The 21,385-nt window shown below is 41.8% G+C and overlaps 1 protein-coding gene across 8 annotated transcripts in view; it reads left to right on the top strand.

The window, feature by feature from the left end:
- Positions 1 to 21,385, top strand: part of SYNE1 (spectrin repeat containing nuclear envelope protein 1) — a 498,487-nt gene that overhangs the window by 245,370 nt on the left and 231,732 nt on the right. For all 8 annotated transcript variants that reach the window (XM_075862881.1, XM_075862877.1, XM_075862879.1 and 5 more), the window contains 9 exons: positions 295 to 502; positions 2,578 to 2,690; positions 2,777 to 2,982; positions 10,344 to 10,499; positions 10,653 to 10,944; positions 11,046 to 11,218; positions 14,023 to 14,332; positions 17,151 to 17,315; positions 19,408 to 19,764. In XM_075862881.1, the coding sequence (XP_075718996.1) occupies positions 295 to 502; positions 2,578 to 2,690; positions 2,777 to 2,982; positions 10,344 to 10,499; positions 10,653 to 10,944; positions 11,046 to 11,218; positions 14,023 to 14,332; positions 17,151 to 17,315; positions 19,408 to 19,764 (1,980 nt within the window). The remainder of the gene's footprint in view (positions 1 to 294; positions 503 to 2,577; positions 2,691 to 2,776; positions 2,983 to 10,343; positions 10,500 to 10,652; positions 10,945 to 11,045; positions 11,219 to 14,022; positions 14,333 to 17,150; positions 17,316 to 19,407; positions 19,765 to 21,385) is intronic.

Genomic DNA, 21,385 nt, shown 5'->3' with positions numbered 1-21,385 from the left:
AGATGATAATTTATGATTTTGGGAATTCCCCTTTAATGTTTAGTCATGGAAACCAGACAATTTGAAATACTTAGGCTGCTCTGCTGTTTTAGTTGAACCTTCCCGCAGATAAAGATGCAAAAAACATTATATTAAGGAATGGCTATCTAAGAAATATCCTAATATTTTCCCTAAGCTTCTCTAATATTGTTGGGCAAAAAAGTTCTGCAAAAACACAAAAATGGTAAATCAAAAAAGAGCACTCTAGAAGTGAATATATTGTAATGAAAAACTTTTTAATGTATTTCAATGCAGGAAATGCAGATAGAACTCCAAACCCAACAATCCAGTATTGATACCACACAAGAGAACCTTAACACACTCTGCCGACAATTTAGGTCTGCGGAGCTTGAGGTCATTGGATCAACTTTGACCGCTCTAATAAAAAAGCATGAAGCCACAAATCAGCTCTGCTTTAAGACACAAGCTGCTCTTCAGGAGAAGTTGGAAAAACAATTTACTGGTAAATACTATGTACCTATTTGTAAAGATATGTGAAATAGTGGTTAGTCCACGTAAATTGTTTTATAATAATCTATGTCATTTCATTACTTTTATTTTTTGGTGATTGTTATTACTTCTCCTATTGTTTTTACCAAGAATGCAAGCAGTAGTCTTTTTAGGTCCTGTGTTGCTGCAGGTACATAGGTGGACTAGCCCTCTAGCACACGGCCGTGTGCCATTCGGGCCGTTTTTACAGCATCCAGGTGGCACCCGATAGTATTCACGGACCCATTCACTTTAAGTGGGTGAATCGGTTCCGTGAAAACGGACCAGACTCTCCGATCCTTGGAAAGATAGAACTTGTCCTATCTTTCCACGGACTCGGCCGGACACATGGTTGTGTGCATTAGGGCTAAGCAGTAGTTGTACATTTGCTCCTGCTAAACAGGACCTCTGTGATTGCTCTCATGAGACTCCTTCTCTAAAGGCAGCTTACAGGTGTCTGGTCTGGTCCATAAACATAGGACATAAGAGGAGGGGTTGTCTTAACGAGGCAACCCCTTTAAAGAGGCTCTGTCACCACATTATAGGTGCCCTATCTCCTACATAAGGAGATCGGCGCTATAATGTAGGTGACAGCAGTGCTTTTTATTTAAAAAAAATATTTTCACCACTTTATTAGATTTATGCTAATGAGTTGCTTAAAACCCAAGTGGGGGTGTTTTTACTTTAGACCAAGTGGGCGTTCTACAGAGGAGTGTATGACGCTGACCAATCAGCTAACACATTAACAATACTGAAGTGTTTAGACAGTGAATAGACATTCCACGGAATGTCTATTCACAATCTCTGCACTTCGTTACTGTTTCTATGGTAGTTACAGCAGAGGAAGCGTGATCTCGTTGTAACCTGTCATTTACAGCGAGATCACGCTTCGTCTGCTGTAACTACCACAGCCAGAGTAACGAAGTGCAGAGGTTGTGAATAGACATCCTGTGGAATGTCTATTCACTGTCTAAACACTTCAGTATTGTTAATGTGTTAGTATAAGACAGCACATAAGGATCTAGCAGGATCCCTATGCGCTGAGTAAATGAATGGAGAGGAGTGCATGACGCTGATTGGTCAGCGTCATACACTCCCCTGTACAACGCCCACTTGGTCTAAAGTAAAAATACGCCCACTTGGGCATTAAGCAACTCATTAGCATAAATCTAAAATTGCTAATAAAGTGGTAAAAATAGATCGTTTTAAAAAAAATAAAAAGCATTACTGTCCCCTACATTATATCGCCCATCTCCTTATGTAAGAGATAGGGCACTTATAATGTGGTGACAGATCCTCTTTAAGGTCATTGCTGTGAGGATCTTTTTCTATTACTATTTCTGTTTTGTCTCTCAATTTGTTCCTGTCAGGATAATAGACATGGAAGGCGGTAACAATACCAGTGCACCAGAAGCTTACATTTTTGAGTTAATGAGCCTCATTTATCAAATTATTGCAGAAAAACTGGATTTGACCCATATCAACCAGTCATAGCTCAGCTTTTATTTCTTAAAATGCTCTGGAAAAATTCAAATTGCACTGTAATCCCGCGGAACTGCTGTTTCGTACTGTATAATTTTATTCAGTACGGAACAGCAGTTCCGCGGGAAGGCAGGGACTCCTAGCATCATAAAATGTCTATGATGCCAGGAGTCCCGTTCACCTGTACCGCGGTCGGAAAGAGGCCGACACGGACCGTTTTTCACTGCCCAAACTTGGTCGTGTGCAAAAGGTGTTAGGGGAAGGCACATTATCTGCCTGTGTAGGTGGCTATGAAATCAGAATTGATCCAGTCAATCAGCCCATAGAGATTACGTTATTTGCTTAAATGTATTATGAACAAATCAAATGTTCTTCCTGTGTCTTAGTTGTTGACTTGTGCAATATCATCAGGCCATAATCGCAACTGAGGGTGTGTTCCCTTCCGAGGTCACAACTAAAGGATAACAATGTTTTATTTAAAAACTCATTTTAATGCATCATTACAATAAAATTATGTTACATTTTGTATATGTTTTTTTAATAATGTGTAAATTGTTTCTACTGCAGACACTATAGCTGAATTTGATGAGTGGTTTGTTGACATGAAAAGAGGAGTTAAAGGCTCATCAGATTGGTCAGGTGATAGCAAAACATTAGAGGGAAAAATACAGCAATTGCAGGTAAAACTAAAAATGTTAATAAAAAAAAATACCAATCTTTTTGATGTATATGTCATAAAATAACATGTCCCATTCATTTAACACAGGAAATACTGGAATCTATCAGTGAAGGCCAGCACAAGTTAGATGCTGCTACTGAAGAAGGAGAGAAGCTTTATTTTTGTTTGCCAAAAACAGTTGTGCTTAGTATGCAGGAGAGGATATCAAAAGCAGAGAAAGAATTTCAGAGCTTTAAGAAACAATGTCTTAAGGACAGGCAGTCTCTAGAAGACTGTATCTCTGAGCTTGGGAGGTGAGAACTTGTATAATGTGTTATGGTATCCATTTGTACTTGCCTATGCTCTGTGGAAATTAGTGGAACAGTTCTAGTTAAGATGTGGGTGTATCAAAGATCCAAATTTACAGGTGCAAACATTTAGCATCATTGATCAGAGACTCTTGAGAATTCAGGGAAAAAAATAGAAAACACAACTGGAGTGGAATAATATGAATGGTCCATCACTGGTCCATTTGTGGTAAATATTGAGGTAGGTTGTAACCCATTGATTTCAGTGAGTGCCCTGCAATGCTTCTCTTTCTATCAAAGGGCTAACAAAGTGGTTTTGCTGGCAATATTACCTGATTAGAGAGGCAGTACATCCCCCAATCACCTTTATTCCAGGGTACTGCCAGGCTAATTTGGGGCTGTCTAATACAAACAACTCCCTTCACTAGTAAAAAATCTGGTATACACAGCACCAAGGCCTCCTCTTTCCAATGTCTCCCCACTCTATCATTCTGTTATGGGTCTTATTAACAGCAGGGCTGGCCTTAGAGGTGTGCGACCTGTGCCATTGCACAGGGCACATCACTCCAGCAGGTGGAAGGGGGGGCTGTGCTGCCTCCCTTCCCCTGCTTATGTTTCAGAAGTGACTCAGCAGCCGCCTTTCCGGCCGGGTGCTTCTTCTATCAGTGGCATCGCTTCTGCTGTAGCAGCCATAGCGGCTGCTCGCGGCGACACCGGGCATGCTGCCACCAGGACAGGCCCCCTCCATGGCCGGCGGTGCGGCTAGCAACCACTGTGGCTTCTACAGAGGTAGCAACGCCACATTCAATAGTATTCTCGTCCTTAGGAAGCAGATGCTATTGAACACTATAGCAGAGAAGGGAGGTATCTACTAGGCCAGTGGTTCCCAACCTAAGGTGCAGTGAGAACGCTCCAGGGGTGCCGCGACACTCCTCTGAACCACAGCCGTGCTTTCTCTCCTCCTCCTCACAGCACGAAGTGCACATAGTGCACACTGTACATAGCGCCACTGTAGCTCCTTGAAGGAGTGGAATCCCCCTGTGACTGGAGCGCTTGATGTCTCTGTCCATAAATGGACAGAGACATCAGGGGATTCTCTTGGAGTGGAATCCCCGGTCACAGTGTCAGCAACACTGTGGATGGGGATTCTGCTCCAGGAGTTGCCCCTGATGTCACTGTCCATTTATGTGGCACTACCTACAAAGGGGCTGTGTGGCACTACCTACAAAGGGGCTGTGTGGCACTACCTACAGGGGGGCTGTGTGGCACTACCTACAAGGGGGCAGTGTGGCAGTACCTACATTGGGCTGTGTGGCACTATCTACAATGGGGCTGTGTGGCACTATCTACAGGGGGCATCTGTGAGTGGTGGGCTGATGGTAATTTTAGTGAGAGTGGCGGGCTGATGGTCAGCTCAGGCTGGCGTGATGACAAGGATCCCGTCGTTGGTGTTGTGGAGCAGCTACATTCGTTGTGGGAACGGGGCCTAGGTGAGTGCAATTTTTTTTGTTTGGGGGCACTGTCTGCAAGGGGGAGGTGGGGGGCTGTATGGAAGTGTACAAGGGGGTGTTGAAGGGCTGTATGACACTGTACAAGGTAAGGTGGGGGCTGAATGACACTGTCTACAAGGGGATGGTGGGGGGCACGGTCAACAAGGGGGAGATAGGGGGCTGTTTGACGTCTACAAGGGGGAGGTGCGAGGCTGTATGGCACTGTCTACAAGGGGGAGGTGGGGGATTATGGTTTTGTCTACAGGGAGGCTGTATGGGACAATCTACAGGGGGCACTACCTACAAGGGGGGGCTGTGTGTGCCAGCCAGGGAACGGGGGCATTATACTGTGTGGAGGCTACTAAGCGGACATTATACTGTGTAGGGGCGCTACAGGGGACAATATACTCTGTGTGGCACTTAGGGGGCATAACACTGTGTGGGCACAATTAGAGGACAAAATACTGGTTCCTTGAAGGGGTTGTAATATATTATATTATTAAATATTATTATTATACAGTATGGGGGGCACTAAAGGGGAATTATACTGTGTGTGGGGCACTAAAGGGGCATTATACTGTGTGGGGGCACTATATAGGGCATTATACTGTGGGGGGCATTATACTTTTTATAGGGCAGTTTTTTATGATGGGGTTGGGCGCCGAAAGATAATTTTGCATGGGGCGCCATCTATCCTAAGGTCGGCCCTGATTAACAGTATCGGCGATCATTTTCCCTTCCAACTGTTTCTCTTAAAAAAAAACAAGAGAAAACTATAAAATCATTCGCAAAGTATAGGTTTTAATATATTTCCTTTCATGGCTATGATTCATTCTATCCGTGTTCTCATGTTCTACTGTTAACAAGCTCCATTTGGGGAGAAAAATATTTACATTGTTATGTGTATTGCTCTTGAAGCCTCATTAATTTGGACATTGCTGTTTAAACCCCTTACAGCAGGGATCACAGACTTGGCCGGGTAAAAAAAATTGTAGTTGACGGGCCGCATTACTTTCAAATTTGATATAATATAAAATTACTGTTGTAATCAATTAGTTATTTTAACTACTATAACAATACAACATTACTATAATAATACTATAATTACTATAATACTACATTACCATAATAATACCGCTAGGTTTAAACTTATCGTAAATTGCGAGTTTACTCCACGTGCTTATTTTAACAATCCAGTTTTCCAGTTTAAGTGGAATGCTAAATGCAGTCTGGCTGCTTAGTTGGCAGCGTTTCGCAGACACAAGAATGTCAAGATTGGGCAGCCCCTTTTTAGGTGCCCCAGTGCCCTCTGTAGATAATGCCACAATGCCCTCTGTAGATAATGCCGCAGTGCCCTCTGTAGATAATGCCACAGTGCCCTCTGTAGATAATGCCACAGTGCCCTCTGTAGATAATGCCACAGTGCCCTCTATAGATAGTGCCACACCCCCCGTAGATAATACCACAGGGCTGTCAGTAGATAGTGCCACACCCCCCTTAGATAATGCCACAGTGCCCTCTGTAGATGGTGCCACAGTGCCCTCTGTAGAGGGTGCCAGAGTGCCCTCGGTAGATAATGCCTCAGTTCCCTCTGTAGATAATGCCACAGTGCCCTCTGTAGATGGTGCCACAGTGCCCTCTGTAGATAATGCTACATTGCCCTCTTTAGATAATGCCACAGTGCCCACTGTAGATAATGCCACAGTGCCCTCTGTAGATAAAGCCATAGAACGCTCTGTAGATGGTGCCATAGTGCCCTATGTAGATAATACCACAGTGCCCTCTGTAGATAATGCCAGAGTGCCCTCTGTAGATAATGCCACAGCGCCCTCTGTAGATAATGCCACAGTGCCCTCTGTAGATAGTGTCACAGTGCCCTCTGTAGATAGTGTCACACACCCCTAGATAATGCCACAGTGCCCCCTGTAGATAATGCCACAGTGCCTTCTGTAGATAATGCCACAATACCCGCTGTAGATAATCCCACACACACACCCTATATTTAGTGCCACACACACACACCCCTATAGATATGCCCCCACACACCACCTATAGATAGTGTCACACACACACACACACACACACCCTATAGATAGTGCCACACACACCCTATAGATAGCCCCATTTGTGCACCCTTGGCCATGGATTCCTCTGCTCGAGGAGCCACTGAAGTCACTTTATATATATATATATCTGTACAGTGACGTCAGGGGATTCTCTTGGACCATATTCCCCGGCCAGAGCACTCTCGCTGGGATCCCTTTGCTGGAGAAGCCCCTAATGTCACTGTCCATATATGGACCATGACGTGAGGGGATCCTCCTGGACGGTATTCTCCGGCCGAAGCGCTCTGGCTGGGGATTCCTCTGCTGGAGGAGCCCCTGAAGTCACTTTCCATATATGGACAGTGATGTCAGGGGATCCTCCTGGACTGGATTCCCTGGCCATAGCGTTGTCTACGCTTGAGCCGGGGATTCTTCTGCTGGAGGAGCCCCTGAAGTCATTGTGCATATATGGACAGTTATAGAAAAAATAAAAAAATACACGGCACACATGGTGCATCATTCCAAGGTGATTGAAGTGAAACGTCAAATAAAGAACGGTGCTCATCTGGTAACGTTGTCCTGGGATTACAACGTCCTTGTTAGTGGTAGAGTCAGGTGGGTCTGCAGCCTGGGATTCTTCCGGTGACCCATAGGGTTCCATTGGCACAAATTGTAGGTATTTGATAGAAAAGAGGGAATCGCACTGAGTGGCGCTGTTCCTCCCCAATGCAAAAAGATGGGTCCGACAGGATCCTTCGGTACAGAGCTACTGATGTGGATTTCAATAAATTCCTGGACTGCTACAAAGAGGATCTCTTATCCATTTATTATTGCGTTTTTTGTAGAATAAAATACATAAAAATTAATGCTACGCATTTCAAGACCGGACCGGTCTCTTCATCAGGCTAGGAGAAAAACACAATGACGGTAACCCGCCTTGACAGTGACTTCTGGGGCTCTTCCGGCAGAGGAATCCCCAGACAGAGCGTCGGCAACACTCTGGCTGGGAATCCCACTCCTAGAGGGACCCCCAATGGAGCTATCGACAGGGAGGGGGGTGTAGTGCTGTCAACTGGGTAGGTTGCGTGGAGAGCTATCTTCAGGGGGGTTTCACAGGGGGCTGTGTGGCCATTGCTCACCTACCCCCAACGATCCAGCAGCGCCGGAAAGGGACTGCGCTCCTTCATGACGTCATGAAGGTGCACCGGCACGCTCCTCCTTCGGCCCGCTCTCTCCTCTCCTGAAGGAGCTTCAGTGCCCCTTCAGTGCCCCAAGGGCCGCAGATGACAGCCTCAGGGGTTGCATGCGGCCTGCGGGCCACGTGTTTGAGACCCCTGTCTTAAAGGCTGTGTACACCAGTGAACCAATTTTTTTTTTTTTTTTAGTAAATCAATGTTTCAAGTGATTTAAAACAACTTTTAAAGTGACTTTTATTTTTTTTAAAAATTCTTTTTACGATACAGCTTCTATGTATCTTGTATACAAAGAAGCTGTATTGTTCTGTCAAAGCCGATTTAGTCAAGTCAGCTGAACTGACGTCTCATATGAAAGCTGGTTCTGTGTGTCTTTGACACAGGATCCAGCTAATAAGGACCACATCTAAGTTACGAACTTAGATGTAATCATTATTTCCTGGATCCTGTGTGTCAGAGACACGTAGGACTAGCTTTCAGCCGAGCCATAAGCTCAGCTGACCTGGCAGCTGTGACTTTGACAGAAAGATACTGCTTCTGTATACAAGATACTTAGCTTCTTTATCTTAAAAAGTAAAAAAAAGTTTAATCAAAGTCAATTTAAAAGTATCTTCCAAAGGTGTACATCGTCTTTAAGGACGCAGACAATTTTTGTTTTTTCCTTCCTGCATTCCAAGAGCCCAAACGTTTTTATTTTTCCATCGATACAACTGTATAAGGGATTTTTTTTATTTGCAGTTGAGTAGTGGTGCAGATGAGTTGTATTTTTTAATGGTACCATTTAATGTACCATATAAGGTATAAGAATCTTTTAAAAACTATTTTGTGGGGTTGAATAAAAAAACCTGCAATTTCGCCCTTGTGTTTTTGGGTTTATTAAGTTTCGTTTATTTCTGTGCTTTACCTCTGGCTTAAAGGGGTTGTCCGGGAATACATTTTATTTCAATTTTAACTTAATTAGTCATATTTAATAACATTTCTAATATAGTGTCTGCTTCCTGTGCCAGCGTACCGTGTTCCGATCTGCCGTCACATGACCTCACCCAGGGTAAATTTTTATTTCCTGTGAGGTACCGTGTCTTTGCTCACCCAGCACTTCCGGCTGAGAAAGGCACGGCGCGTCATCAACTACATTTACAGGCAGTGTGACGGGTGGATGTTTCATGAGCTCTTCAGAGCTCCGCCTCCTCTGGTCCCGCCGCCTGTAGATGTAGTTGATCACGCGCCGTGTCTTTACACAGCAGGAAGTGCTGGCTGAGCAAAGACACGGAGCGTCATCAATCATAGTACACTCCTCCTTCTGTCTCGTCGTCCACACCTCCTCCTCTTCCTTCTTCACTCTTGGAGCTCCCGCACTGAAGTGCATGTGAGAAGGAGGAGGAGGAGCGGAATTCCTAATCCGTTGCCGAAGCTATGGCCGGGGATTATGCTCCAGGAGAAGTCCATGACTTTTCCTGGAGCGGTCCCCTACTCCTGAAACTGAATCCCCGGACACTGCGGACGGAGATTCCTCTCCAGGAGAAGTCCCTGACTTCACTGTCCATATGTGAACAGTGATGTCAGGGACTGTTCCTAAAGCGGAATCCCCGGCCACAGCAGCCGACGATGTGGCCGGGGATTCCGCTCCAGGAGAAGTCCCTGCCTTCACTCAAAGGATAATGATGATTATTACTGTGTAAGACAGTGTGCAGGGAGGGAGCTGCCTGGAATTAGAGCAGGGAATGATCTTGTGAACATAGAGGGGAGTGGCAGTATGCAAATAGCTGAGATGCTTTGGAGGAAGGGGGGATGCAACTGTCTCCTCAAATGCAGCAGGGGATCATGGGTATGGTGGGTTACAAGAAAGGAAACAGACAGCAGGGGGTGTAAACAGACAGCAAGGGATGTAAACAAACAGAAAGAGCAGCAGTGACGATGGAGATCAAACAGAAACTGGTTAGAAGTTTAATAGGGGGTATTAGAGAAGGCAAACCAAGGCTGGGGGACATTTGTTAGAATTTTTTTTTCCTGGACAACCCCTTTAATAGTAGAACAGAGAAGGCAAAGCTGCCTTCACTATTACTTCAGCTGCAATGGCAACTGATGGACATCCCACGATTTTGTTGTGAGGAAGGGGCCAATGGGGGGACAAAGGGAGGCCCCTCCCTTGTTCAGATGTCGGGGACGCTATTGACCGCGGCAGGTGAGGGTTTAAATATCCGGAATTGGAGTTATCCCAGATTTCGACCATTGCAAGCAGGTGTCATCTATATAAAGTAGTCGGCACCCATTAGTGACAGTGCACATCTGCAGTAGATGTTGCTAAGGGGTTAATACTGTATATGCTTCTCCCTATATATACGAGAAAAAAGGTTGCATCACTCCAGCAAGGTCAAGTAAAAAAAATCTGTGGTTTTATTTGTCCATGTTTAAAGCCAAGCGACATTTCATTTGTTTACATGCATATTTTGCGCTTGGTTGATGTGAAATGATCTATTATTTGTGGTTTGTGAATGTTTTGACCATTTGGATACACTTAATAAACATGTGAGATTTGTAGTAGATCAGTGATCAACTTGTTTTTACAACAACAGTGCAATAAAGTGAAGGAAACTACACGATCCCAGTTTAACAATGTATATATAATATGATACTTTCAGTTTTGAGGACCAACACAAAAAATTAAATATGTGGATCCACGAGTTTGATGAGCGGATAAGGACAGAAACTCTTGGGGAGAGCAAACAACATATCCCTGAAAAGAAAAGCGAGATGCATAAAGTGGAGATGTTCCTGGAGGAGTTACTGGCTGCACGGTGAGTAAATATAGAATCTGTATACTGTCAAATCACACGGAAACATGTAAATAAGGTTTATGTTTGTTAGTAATTATTGCAAAGTCTCTTTGTCAGAGATCTTGCTGTAAAGTAGGCACATCATTCACTTATTAGAATGGCTTTGTGTTTTAGGGACTCTTTTGAGAAACTTTGTCAGCGAGCTCAAGTACTACATGAAGATGGACGTGGGGATGGGCAGGAGGTTCGCCTGTCATCTCAGCTGAATACAAATTACCAGAACCTTGTAAAAGTTGTAAAAGAGAAACTCCGTATTTGCCAGGTGGCTCTACAAGAACATCAGATTTTTGAAGAAGCTTTACAGATTACCTGGTCGTGGTTGAAAGATATGCAGGACAAGTTGTCTACTACAGACAGTACAGTGGGCAGTAAGAGTACACTTGAAAATCGTCTACAACAAGTACAGGTGAAGATTTATGTGGATATTCAGATTATATAATGGCAGAAATGTTCATTTCTTCAATAAATTTCTTACAACACAATTTTAAAATATATAAATTTTTTTAGGAAATGCTCCTAGTAAAAGGGGAAGGGGAGGTCAAACTGAACTTGGCAATTGGTAAAGGTGAACAGGCTATTAAGAGCAGCAACATGGATGGACAAATGGTAATCCAGATGCAATTGCAAACTTTGAAGGATGTCTGGGGTACTGTAAATAGTACAGCGGCAAGGTGTCTCAGGTAAGCTATATTAAAGGTTTATTTTGAACTAGTTCTATTAAAAAACCCACCCAAAATTAGGATGTCATTCTTCTTTTTTGCACACAAGTGCTTGCTTCCAAAAATTTGCACTCCATTATTTTGCATAGAATATTAAAGAGGACAGCAACAAAAGAGTATTAAAAAAAGATATATTGTTTTTACCCTTCTGTTCTCAAACATTCTGGGCAAAACGTATAAACTATGTTATGTTTAGTGCAGAGCCTGAGATGATGATACCCATGGATTTAATGAATACTCAAAAGAGAATGCATGTGTCATGCTCCGCCTCCTCAGGCCCCTCATTAGGCATGACAATGTTTTAATTTTGGCCTAAGCGTTCCTTTAAACTCTAAGCATTGATAATGAATGAAGATACTTTTCACATTTTTCATACACACGAAATGAGCTGTAATAGTTATTCTTTGCCAGAATTTTTGACCAATACCACTACTTAATGTAGATCTCAAGCTTTTCTTAAAGATACTAGCAACTAGATTATCTGAACATTTATCTCAGGTTATCCACAAAGACCTTTATGCCCACCTGGGAGGCCCGGGATAACATCACTGGAGACATCAACCTCTTTCATCATGCAGTATCAAATGCCTTCCCTACGTACATACTATCCACGGATGCCGAGAAGGCGTTTGATCGGGTGGATTGGGGATTGCACGAGGCACTGACTGTTATAGGTCTTTGTCCAAACATGCAAGCATGGATCATTAGCTTATACTCCTCACCTTTCACTTCGGTTAAAGTTAATGGCCACATTACATCATCCCTCCCTCTCACCAATGGTACCCAGCAGGATTGCCCTCTGCCCCCCTTAATATTTATCTCCCTAAAACCCCTTCTCTACCACTGCAATAACCCAGATATCTCAGGTATACATTTTGGGCGTAATCTGTAACATAGTGGTGTGCGTGGATGATCTTCTCTCTTTACTCTCGTCCCCCAAAATTTCTACTCATAATTTGCTGGTGGAGCCACGCAGTTACTCATAACTTTTGAACTTTAAGATTAAGTCTCAAAAGTCAGAAGAGCTTAATGTCTCCTTTCCTGCCTCATTGGTGGAAGGTGTCAGTGGCTCCTTTGCTTCTTAGGTGGTCGAGAGATTCCATTAAATATTTGAGCATTAGTGGGGATGAGTCTCATTTATACTCTATCTATTACTCCCCACCTAGAGGAAGGATACTTATGCTTAGTTTTGTCAGTGCTCTATCTTCTAAATGAATATTCTCCCTCGCATCCTGTATTAACTTCAGGTGTTACCAATCCATCTACCACGCTTTTGTTTTTTTTTACAATTTTCATTGCTTACCAAATTCATATGGGCAGGCATACCGGCCAGCATTGCAAGATCCTTTTTGACTCATCCCAAGTCGAGAAGAGGTATTTGTTTACCAGACCTTTTGTCCTACTCTCATAGTGCCAATCACCTGCTTATCGTTGAATGGAGGTCGCCTCAAAAAATGGGTGCAGGTAGAGCGGGACTTCTCAACAACACCACTACCGACTTTGCCCTGGATCTTGGCCCAGCCCTTAGGGCAACTCACTAACAATCCCATCCAAGCACAATGCACTACTACCCCTGGTCCTGGTTTCCCCTCTCTGCTAGAGATGTGGGTCTGATGGGGGGCACGCTACGCCACATCTTATGTTGTCTGCATTTTGAATGTTTGCATATTACCTCCAAATTTACAGATTATTTAATACCTTTCTGACCTGCCCTGTTCCTACTCCATCTCTTTGACATACCTATATCTGCATGGAGTCAGTGATTCGACATTTAATTAATGTTCCCCTGCTCTGTTGGATCAGATGACAGTGTCAACCATTGGACAGTAGTTCTTTAGGATTCATGAGGTGATGCAGATTGAAGACCTCACTGCGGCCATTTATTATTCACATGACAAATACCACAAAACGTGGTACCACTGGATCAGTTTCCAGGATACTACATAATGAAAGGCTGCTCTTATCTAAGGCACTCTCCCCCCCACCTGTTTACTAGTTTGTGTTACCTCCCTCATCTCATGTGTTCTTGTGGTCTTTCCTTTTTTTAATTTGAAAATAGTGATTGATACTATACATCATGGATCGTTACCATATGGCAATTCTTTTAATCCCTTCATTCAGACTGTTGTAGAGTCCAGTTAACTTGATACCGGCCTGCTCGCCAGATTGCACTGACCTACCTTTGTTTTGTTTTTGTTTTTTGTTTTTTGGGGGGGGGGGTTTGGGGGCGGAATTGTTTATTAATAAAGAATTGTAAAAAGGGAGGGATTTATAGTAAATTCCCTGATAAACAGGAGTAACATAAAAAAAATTCTAGGGGCACTTTTGTTGGGGTTACTTTTATGTGATATAAAGTACAGCTCAGATATTTTTTTGTACCTGCAAACAGAAAACACTCTCTCTTTACACCAATATCATGGGTTCCATTTGTACAGGATCCATGATGGATCCTTTTGGTTTTGTTTTGCAATGGATGCTTGCAGATTCTATTGACTTAAACTGGATCCATTGTTTTACCAGGCCGAAGAGCGCTGCACACTGTTCTAGTCTGCACATCAAAAGGCAACGAAAACCTGATGGAACGGAAACTAATACCAGTGTTAATAAAGTCGTGTTTGCTTTTATTATTTTTGTAGTTGTTGATGTGGTTTACTTCTGGTCTTTCTGTAATCTTTTGTTTTCTCATACTGAGCCATTGATTATGAAATTAAGATATTAAAAATTGTATACACAAAATGGAACTTACCTTAATTGTGTTATTATAGTGGTTTAGAGGCTGTGATTGGTCAGTGGAATGAATACACAGAGAGGAAAAGCCAAATGGAACAGTGGCTGGAGTCTGTGGATCACAAGCTGGAGCAACCCGTCCAGCATCCGAATGGTCTAAAAGAAAAATTTGCTCTGCTAGATCACATTCAAGCAATCTTGTCAGACATAGAAGATCATTCCACAACTCTTCACCATCTCATTGAAAAGACAAAAGAATTACACCAGAAGACTGAGGACACAACCTTCTCAGATATAGCTCAGAATGAGCTCAAAACCCACTTCAATGACATCATGACTGTTGCTAAAGTAAGTTTACTTTTATTTTTATAATACCTCAGCGTTTTGATCATGTATTTTCATGCAATGTAATGGTTTAATCTCATTATATAGTACCCATCTCATAATAATCTCTTTTTCTCAATTTGATCTGAAATTGTGCTCATAAATGAATTTGTATAGTGCTGAGATTTTTGTATACTGTAAGTAGCATGTTTATTTGAAATTAAGGGTATTCTGGTATTATCCACTTTTAACAGCATGTCATTTTTAGTTCAAAAATTCTGTGCTGTTAATTTATTAATATATTTTCATAGGGGTTGAAGCTATCTTTGTCTGATACGGGGCTCTAAATCTTCTGCCTAGGCATAGATTTAAATGATAAAATTCTGAATACCTACAGCCCCCACTAGAGGGAGTTAGAGGGAGTTAGAGGGAGTTTAGGAAATTACTGCATACTGTTTTATTAGTGAGTTCAATGTGCAAACAGTATGCGGTTAGCTCCCCCAAGTGTTGACCTCTGGCAGTCATGTAGCCACAGAGGTTGGAGCTCAGTATCAGAAAAATTAAGCGCCAAATGCTATGAAGAAATATTAAGTAATTAATCTGCACAAATATTTGTCATTATTTCGATTAGAAAACAAGATTGTTTACGGGTGGACATTCACTTTAAGGCTATAACTAGGTAATGATTCCTGCACAAGGGTACATGGCAGATTCTGTTGTCTGAAATGTTTTGTCCACTAGCACCATTAGGGTATGTTCACACGCAGTGACCAGAAACGTCTGAAAATACGGAGTTTTCAGGCGAATTTTGGAGCTCTTTTTCAATGGAGTCAATGAAAAACGCCACCAAACACGTCCCCGTCATTTTATGCGCCGTATTTTGACAGTGACGCGTAAAATAAAGGCTCGTGGGAACAGAACATCGCAATTCCCATTCAAAGCAATGGGCAGATGTTTGTAGGCGTATTCGGGGCGTTTTTTCAGGCGTAATTCGAAGCGTAATATGCGCGAATTACTTTTGAAAATAGGCCATGTGAACATACCCTGACCCGCCTAAGATGGCTTCTGACTAAAATGTTTGTGCAAAATGATCCTTTCCTTAATAAAGCTCACACTACATGCATGTGCAGTCCTGATCTATCCTAGCATAACATTTGTTAATGAGGAGAATACTATGATGGCCCTGCCAGTTCTTCATAATAGACAAATTTGGCTCAACTGATGGATTTGATACAACACATGCTTGATATCTAAATGTAATAAATTACAACTTCCTGATTCAGTACATTTGAATGTGATGTTGTGAAATGGAAGCTGAAAGAAATATTAAAAGCAACAGGAGCTTTGTGTTTTTTTATAACACTTATAGTAGTTGTAGTTTAACCGCTTCCCGTCACAATGCTGCTTATTTACGTCATAATGGAATGTGCCACTTTCCATTAGGACATAAATGGGCATTGGCTGCTGCCCCCACTGGAAGGGGTTCTGGGTCTCTCTCTCTCTCTCTCGACCCGCTCACTCTTCACAGCAAGTATGGACACAGCGAGATCGGAGTGGGGTGGGCCTAATCGATTGGCTCGATTAACCCCACATTCAATAATTGCTGGGGCATCTAAGGACTTTGACAGAGGCAGGGGACTCCCTCTTTCAGTCTACCGGCACCCCGCAATGTGATTGTGTGTCGCCAATGACTTTCAATGGCAGCCTGGGGCCTAAGAGGGCCAGGTCTGCCAGAGTCATAATATTTTGCCTTTCAATTTTACGCTGACAGGCAATAATGCTTTGGAATACTAAGTATTCCAGTGCATTATGTAAGCGATCAATCCCCTAATGGAGCAAATAAAAAATAGTTACATTTTAATAAGGCTTAATAAAATATATACGTCACCCCCAAAAAAAACAAAAACATTATTAAATTAAAATAATATTTAACTTTAACAAAAATTTAAATCATCGATATATGGTATCGCCACAATTGTAACTATCCATTGAAAAAAATGTTACTTATTATTTAAACCACATTGTGCATGGTTTAAAAAGAAAAAATGCTAAATACTATGGCATTACGGTTTATCCCCTTTTCCTCCCATAAATGTTTTTTTAATAAAAATCATATAAAAAATTATATGCACACAAAAATGGTACAAAAAAAACTTGTCTTACAGAGGACAAGCCCCCATACGGCTGCATCGATGGAAAAATTGAAAAATTATGGTTCTAAGAAAGTAGCACCCCAAAAAAAATATTTTTTTCAGCAACAGTAGTAAGACAAAAAAAAACTATAGAAATTTGTTATCATTGTAATTGTACCAATTCATAGAATAAAGTTAACATGTTATTTATACTGCATGGTCCATGGTGGAAAAAAAACGCAGGTATTTCATAGAAATATTTTCCACCCCCCCCTAAAAAAAGTTTAATAAATGTTAATCAATAAATTATATGTACCTTAAAATATACCAATACAAACTACAACTTGTCCTGCAAAAAACAAGCCCTCATGCAGCAAAATGTCGATAAAAAAAGTTATAGCTCTTGGAATGCGTAGACGAAAATATGAGAAAAATTGCTTGGTCCTAAAAGCCCCAAAAAAGGGTGGTCTTTAAGGGCTTAAACTATATTATAGTCATCCCATGCAGAACAATAGTTTAACCCTGGTGATATACTTTGACTCTAGAGTAAATATCTACTGAAAAATAAGACTTTTGTTACTAGACTACTTTGGAAGTATCTTATTGCCGCTTGTTAATGATAATGTGTCATGTTGCTATATTACAAGGAATATATTATGATAGGAAGAATTTAAAATGAACAAAATCTTAAAATTAATGTTTGTGTATAGGAGAAGATGAGGAACATCGAAGACATTGTGAAAGATCACTTGCTGTACCTGGATGCTGTTCATGAGTTCTCGGATTGGCTCCATTCAGCCAAAGAGGAACTTCACCGATGGTCTGATGCCTCGGGAGATATTGCAGCCATCCAAAAGAAAATTGCAAAGATTAAGGTTAGTTACTGTAGTCATCATATTATTGGTGTGTACTGTTTTTGAGTCTACCTCCTAATATTGATCATTAATGCATACACATTGAAGCACCATGCTATTTTGTTTTAAGAATTATATTACTATGATATAGTATGGGCAAATACAACAATAATAGAATTTGTGGCAGGTCAGATGGACTATACATATTATAGTTTGTTTTTCATGATTTCAAAAAGGTTCTATACATTGTTTTGTAGATAAATCTTAGTCATGAAATAAAAATTAAATATATTGCAAATATAAAACTTTCTTGTATATAAAATACAGTATATTGTGACAACTTAGTGGCAATATCTCACTTCATCACCTCCCCTGGGGTTAAATGGTTGGCACACTAAAAAAAAATTCTCACTCCAACACAGTGGATGAGTTTTAAAACTGCTTTAACCAGCTTTATTATCGTTAAACGTGGCAAGCAGTTTTACACACAGTGCAAAATAGGCCATGCAGGCTCTAACGAAACACAGACGGTAGCCCTCACTATGAGAACCCGGGTCCCTTACCGAGGAACGTCAAAACAAACAGTACATACCAACCTGGTTGTGACTTCCACAGGCCTTGCAATGCGTGTCTTCTCCAGGCTGGGAGCACTGTGGGAAGAGATCATAGCTCATTTATTGGGCTCTCCCAGATGAAAACTTAGATTTATCAGAAAGCCCAATGCATGGACTATCTGGATAGAGCGTGAGCCCACCCATCACTCCCCCTCCTCCAGCAAACCAGGCCCTATTCTCTTTTTTGGACTCAACCTAACTCTTCGAGAAATGCCTCTTTCTCTGATTTATACACCCTGGTTGCTTGAAATATGCAACTCCAGTAGCTTTGCTGCCACTATGCACGGTGTGAATTACTTATGAATATCTGCCCAAATTGACCTCTAAAATCTCTAGAACCTTGAAAAGCCTAAATAAAAGTTACACAGATATTGCCCAGGAGTTGAAGTGTTCTTGTTCTGTTGTGTCTGGTAAAACACCCGAAGAAAGAGGTAAACCCTGACAGAAAGCTAAAAAGAGAAGACCAAGACTGCGTCACCTCAGGAAAAAAATATTTTGCGCAGGATCTGCTAAAAGAACCGTCTCAGCAGCTCCAGAGAATTGGCACAAGAATGGGAAGCGTCAACTGCTGTTGCTGCAACCGCGAGTACTGTGCGGCGCAGAGTGTGTTACATGAGATTGAATGCATGAAAACCGGAGAACATGCCATTTCCAACAAAGGCAATGAAGTAGTACCGTCTCCAGTGGGCTCGCAAACATGCACTGTGGACTGTGGAAGACGAGTATTGTTATTAGCTGATTGTTGGCAGCGATGGACCACATCTTGTTCGCTGTACCACCGATGACACAATGCAACCAGAGTGTTTGCAGTGAACAGTAAGACATGCCCCTGGAGTCAGGGTGTTGGTTTATGTTTTGGTAAAATTATTCGAAATTTTAATTTAACTGGTTATTTAGTGTGAAACGTGAAGACCATAAAAAATAAAAATGGCCAAAAATCTCTTTATTGTATATTCACGCTGCAAAAATAATTTACATAAATTACACAGTAATTCATTTGTTGCCCCCCAAACTGCGCAGGAAAAAAAATACTATTTCCTCCACATAAAAGCCTCATACAGCCACATGAATCAAAAAATAAAAAAAAAAGTTATGACTGCTGAAAGGCAGACAGGCAAAAACTAAAAAATGTAGCTGGACAATAAGGCCTATTCAGGCCTGGTCATAAGGGGTTAAGTGACCCAATTGTTTTTTTGTTTTTTTTATAGGCACTATATTCATGAGCAATTAGAAAGAACCACAAACCTACTATTTAACTGCATGGAAATGCTCCCATATTATGTTATAGTTCAGCTTCAGCAAGACATAGGTCTGGTTTATATGCTGTACTTTACTTATCTGTCTGTTTACCGTGTAACCACCTGGTTTGACTGTGAAAAATGCTGAAAGTTTTGATTTTGAGAACTTTAGCTCAATGTTGTAAACTATGTCGGCATTCCCTCTGGTACACAGACCGAAAACAACTTTGGTCGCTATAGTGATGATATTTTCCATTACAGGAGTTGATGGATTCCAGACAGACTGGAGCTGAACGCCTGAGCAGGGTTGAAGCTCTGGCTCCCGCAGTGAAGAAGAACACCACGGCTAGCGGATGTGAACAGATGGAGGTAGAGATTCAAGGCCTGCAAGCAGACTGGAAGCAGTGGGAGGAGAGTGTCTGTCAAAGTCAGAACACTTTACAAGCACTTTTAAGTCAAATGGCTATCTCCGAACAAGAATTCACGTCTGGGGTCTCCAAACTGGAAGATGCAGTGCAGGACTTCAGTGTATTTCTGGGGAAGTGGGCTCAGAAGCTCATGCAAGTGGAAGGCAAAAATACAGACAAAGAAATGGTCGAATCTTGGCACAGGCAGAAGGTGAGACTATTACTTCATACTTGAACTACAGCACACTCACATCTACAGTATCTCAGTAGACACTTATAATCCAGAGAAAGTGAATATAAAGAAAGTTTCTTCAGATAAATTTGAGTATTGATTTTGTATGTCTATGTTTATCCACATTGGGTTTTATAGCGTTTATGAAAGTCTATTGCTATATGTTGCTATTTACTCTCATGATGCGATACCTTTTTCTGTTTTTATAATATTCTTAATCTGTCTCTGATAATTTGTTCTTGATGTGTGAGAGAATATGCAATGATAGAAAAATGTGATCTCTCTAATGTGGAGTTCTCTTTAGGGACATGGCAAATGAGTGGTCTGCATGGACTAGTGTGATGGTCTTCCTGTCCTCGTTACAAATAAGTGCTCACTTGTACCAGGTATCAAAGCACTTGACACCATTCTCTGCATTTCTCTTGGTTGTCATGCTCCTGATTTAGGCAACACCAGACCCCTCGAAAGGTTGTAAGTTACTCAACCAGGGTAAAATAAGTAAAGTAATACATATACAAAGTTATTAAAATTTTTGCGCAAGTGTATTATTATTATTTAGAGTACTCCTGGTAAGGCTTCATGTACATGGTTGTTCTACAGATTAGTACCAGTACCTAGTTGTATGGAGTCGTAATACGGCATCCAAAAAAGCCTATGGGTCCACATTGTGTGGAATCCGAGAGACAAAGAAAAGTGTCACGTTCCATCGGATGCCATATTATAAAGATATTCAATGCGAGAATACTTCCTTCATATGTTACCATATGTGGGCACCTAATGGCAGCACAGTGTATATGTCTCAGTAGTGCAGAACCATAGGATCTCAGTGTGCCACATTACAGGCTTTGTGCACAAGGCTCTATTCTCAACGTATTACAGTAGAAGTATAGTGGATGCCAATTTATGCTTCGCATCTGTTGCAAATTTCACTATTGAATTCAATGGGAAAGTGAAAATCTGCAACACATGGCAAAAATGCGTCACTCCCCCGGCTGGTCTCTGTTGAGCCAGCCTCCTGTGATGACAAGGCTGCAGCGCCTCATGGGACGAGATATCATCCCAGAAAGTCGGCTTAACGGGGACCAACCAAAGGGAGCAGGGGCATATTGCTATGTGAGCGCCAAAAGAGGTGAGTATGGTATTTTTTTAAATCCATTTGAATTGACATGTTGTGGATTCAAAAAAATCTTCACCACAGTCCAATTTCTACACGCAAATTTTCCGTTAAATTTTTTGTTAAATCTCATCCACTTTGCTGCTATTGTAATATACTGCAGATTTTCTGCCTGCAAATCCAATTGAAAAATTTGTAGCATCTACGCTACAAGTAAACATATCTTTAACTCCTCCCTGACATCCGCTGTATATATACGGCGCTGTCGGGAAGCTGTTTATGCAAACCGCAGTACCATTACATCGCGGTGATGGTCCGGGCTCAAGAGCCGAGCCCGCACCATCCGATCCGGCCGATTAACCCCTTAGATGCTGGGCTCAATAGAGAGTTCAGCATCTGAGGGGTTTTAACCCAAATGGCAAGGAGGCGAAATAATTGCCCACGTGTCTGCCTTGTACGGAAGCCGATGACGACCTACCTCCAGCG

Source organism: Rhinoderma darwinii, chromosome 4 (assembly GCF_050947455.1).
Source record: "Rhinoderma darwinii isolate aRhiDar2 chromosome 4, aRhiDar2.hap1, whole genome shotgun sequence".
Taxonomy (NCBI): Eukaryota; Metazoa; Chordata; class Amphibia; order Anura; family Rhinodermatidae; genus Rhinoderma; species Rhinoderma darwinii.
Note: the sequence above shows the minus strand (reverse complement) of the source record. Positions and strands in the feature narration are given on the sequence as shown.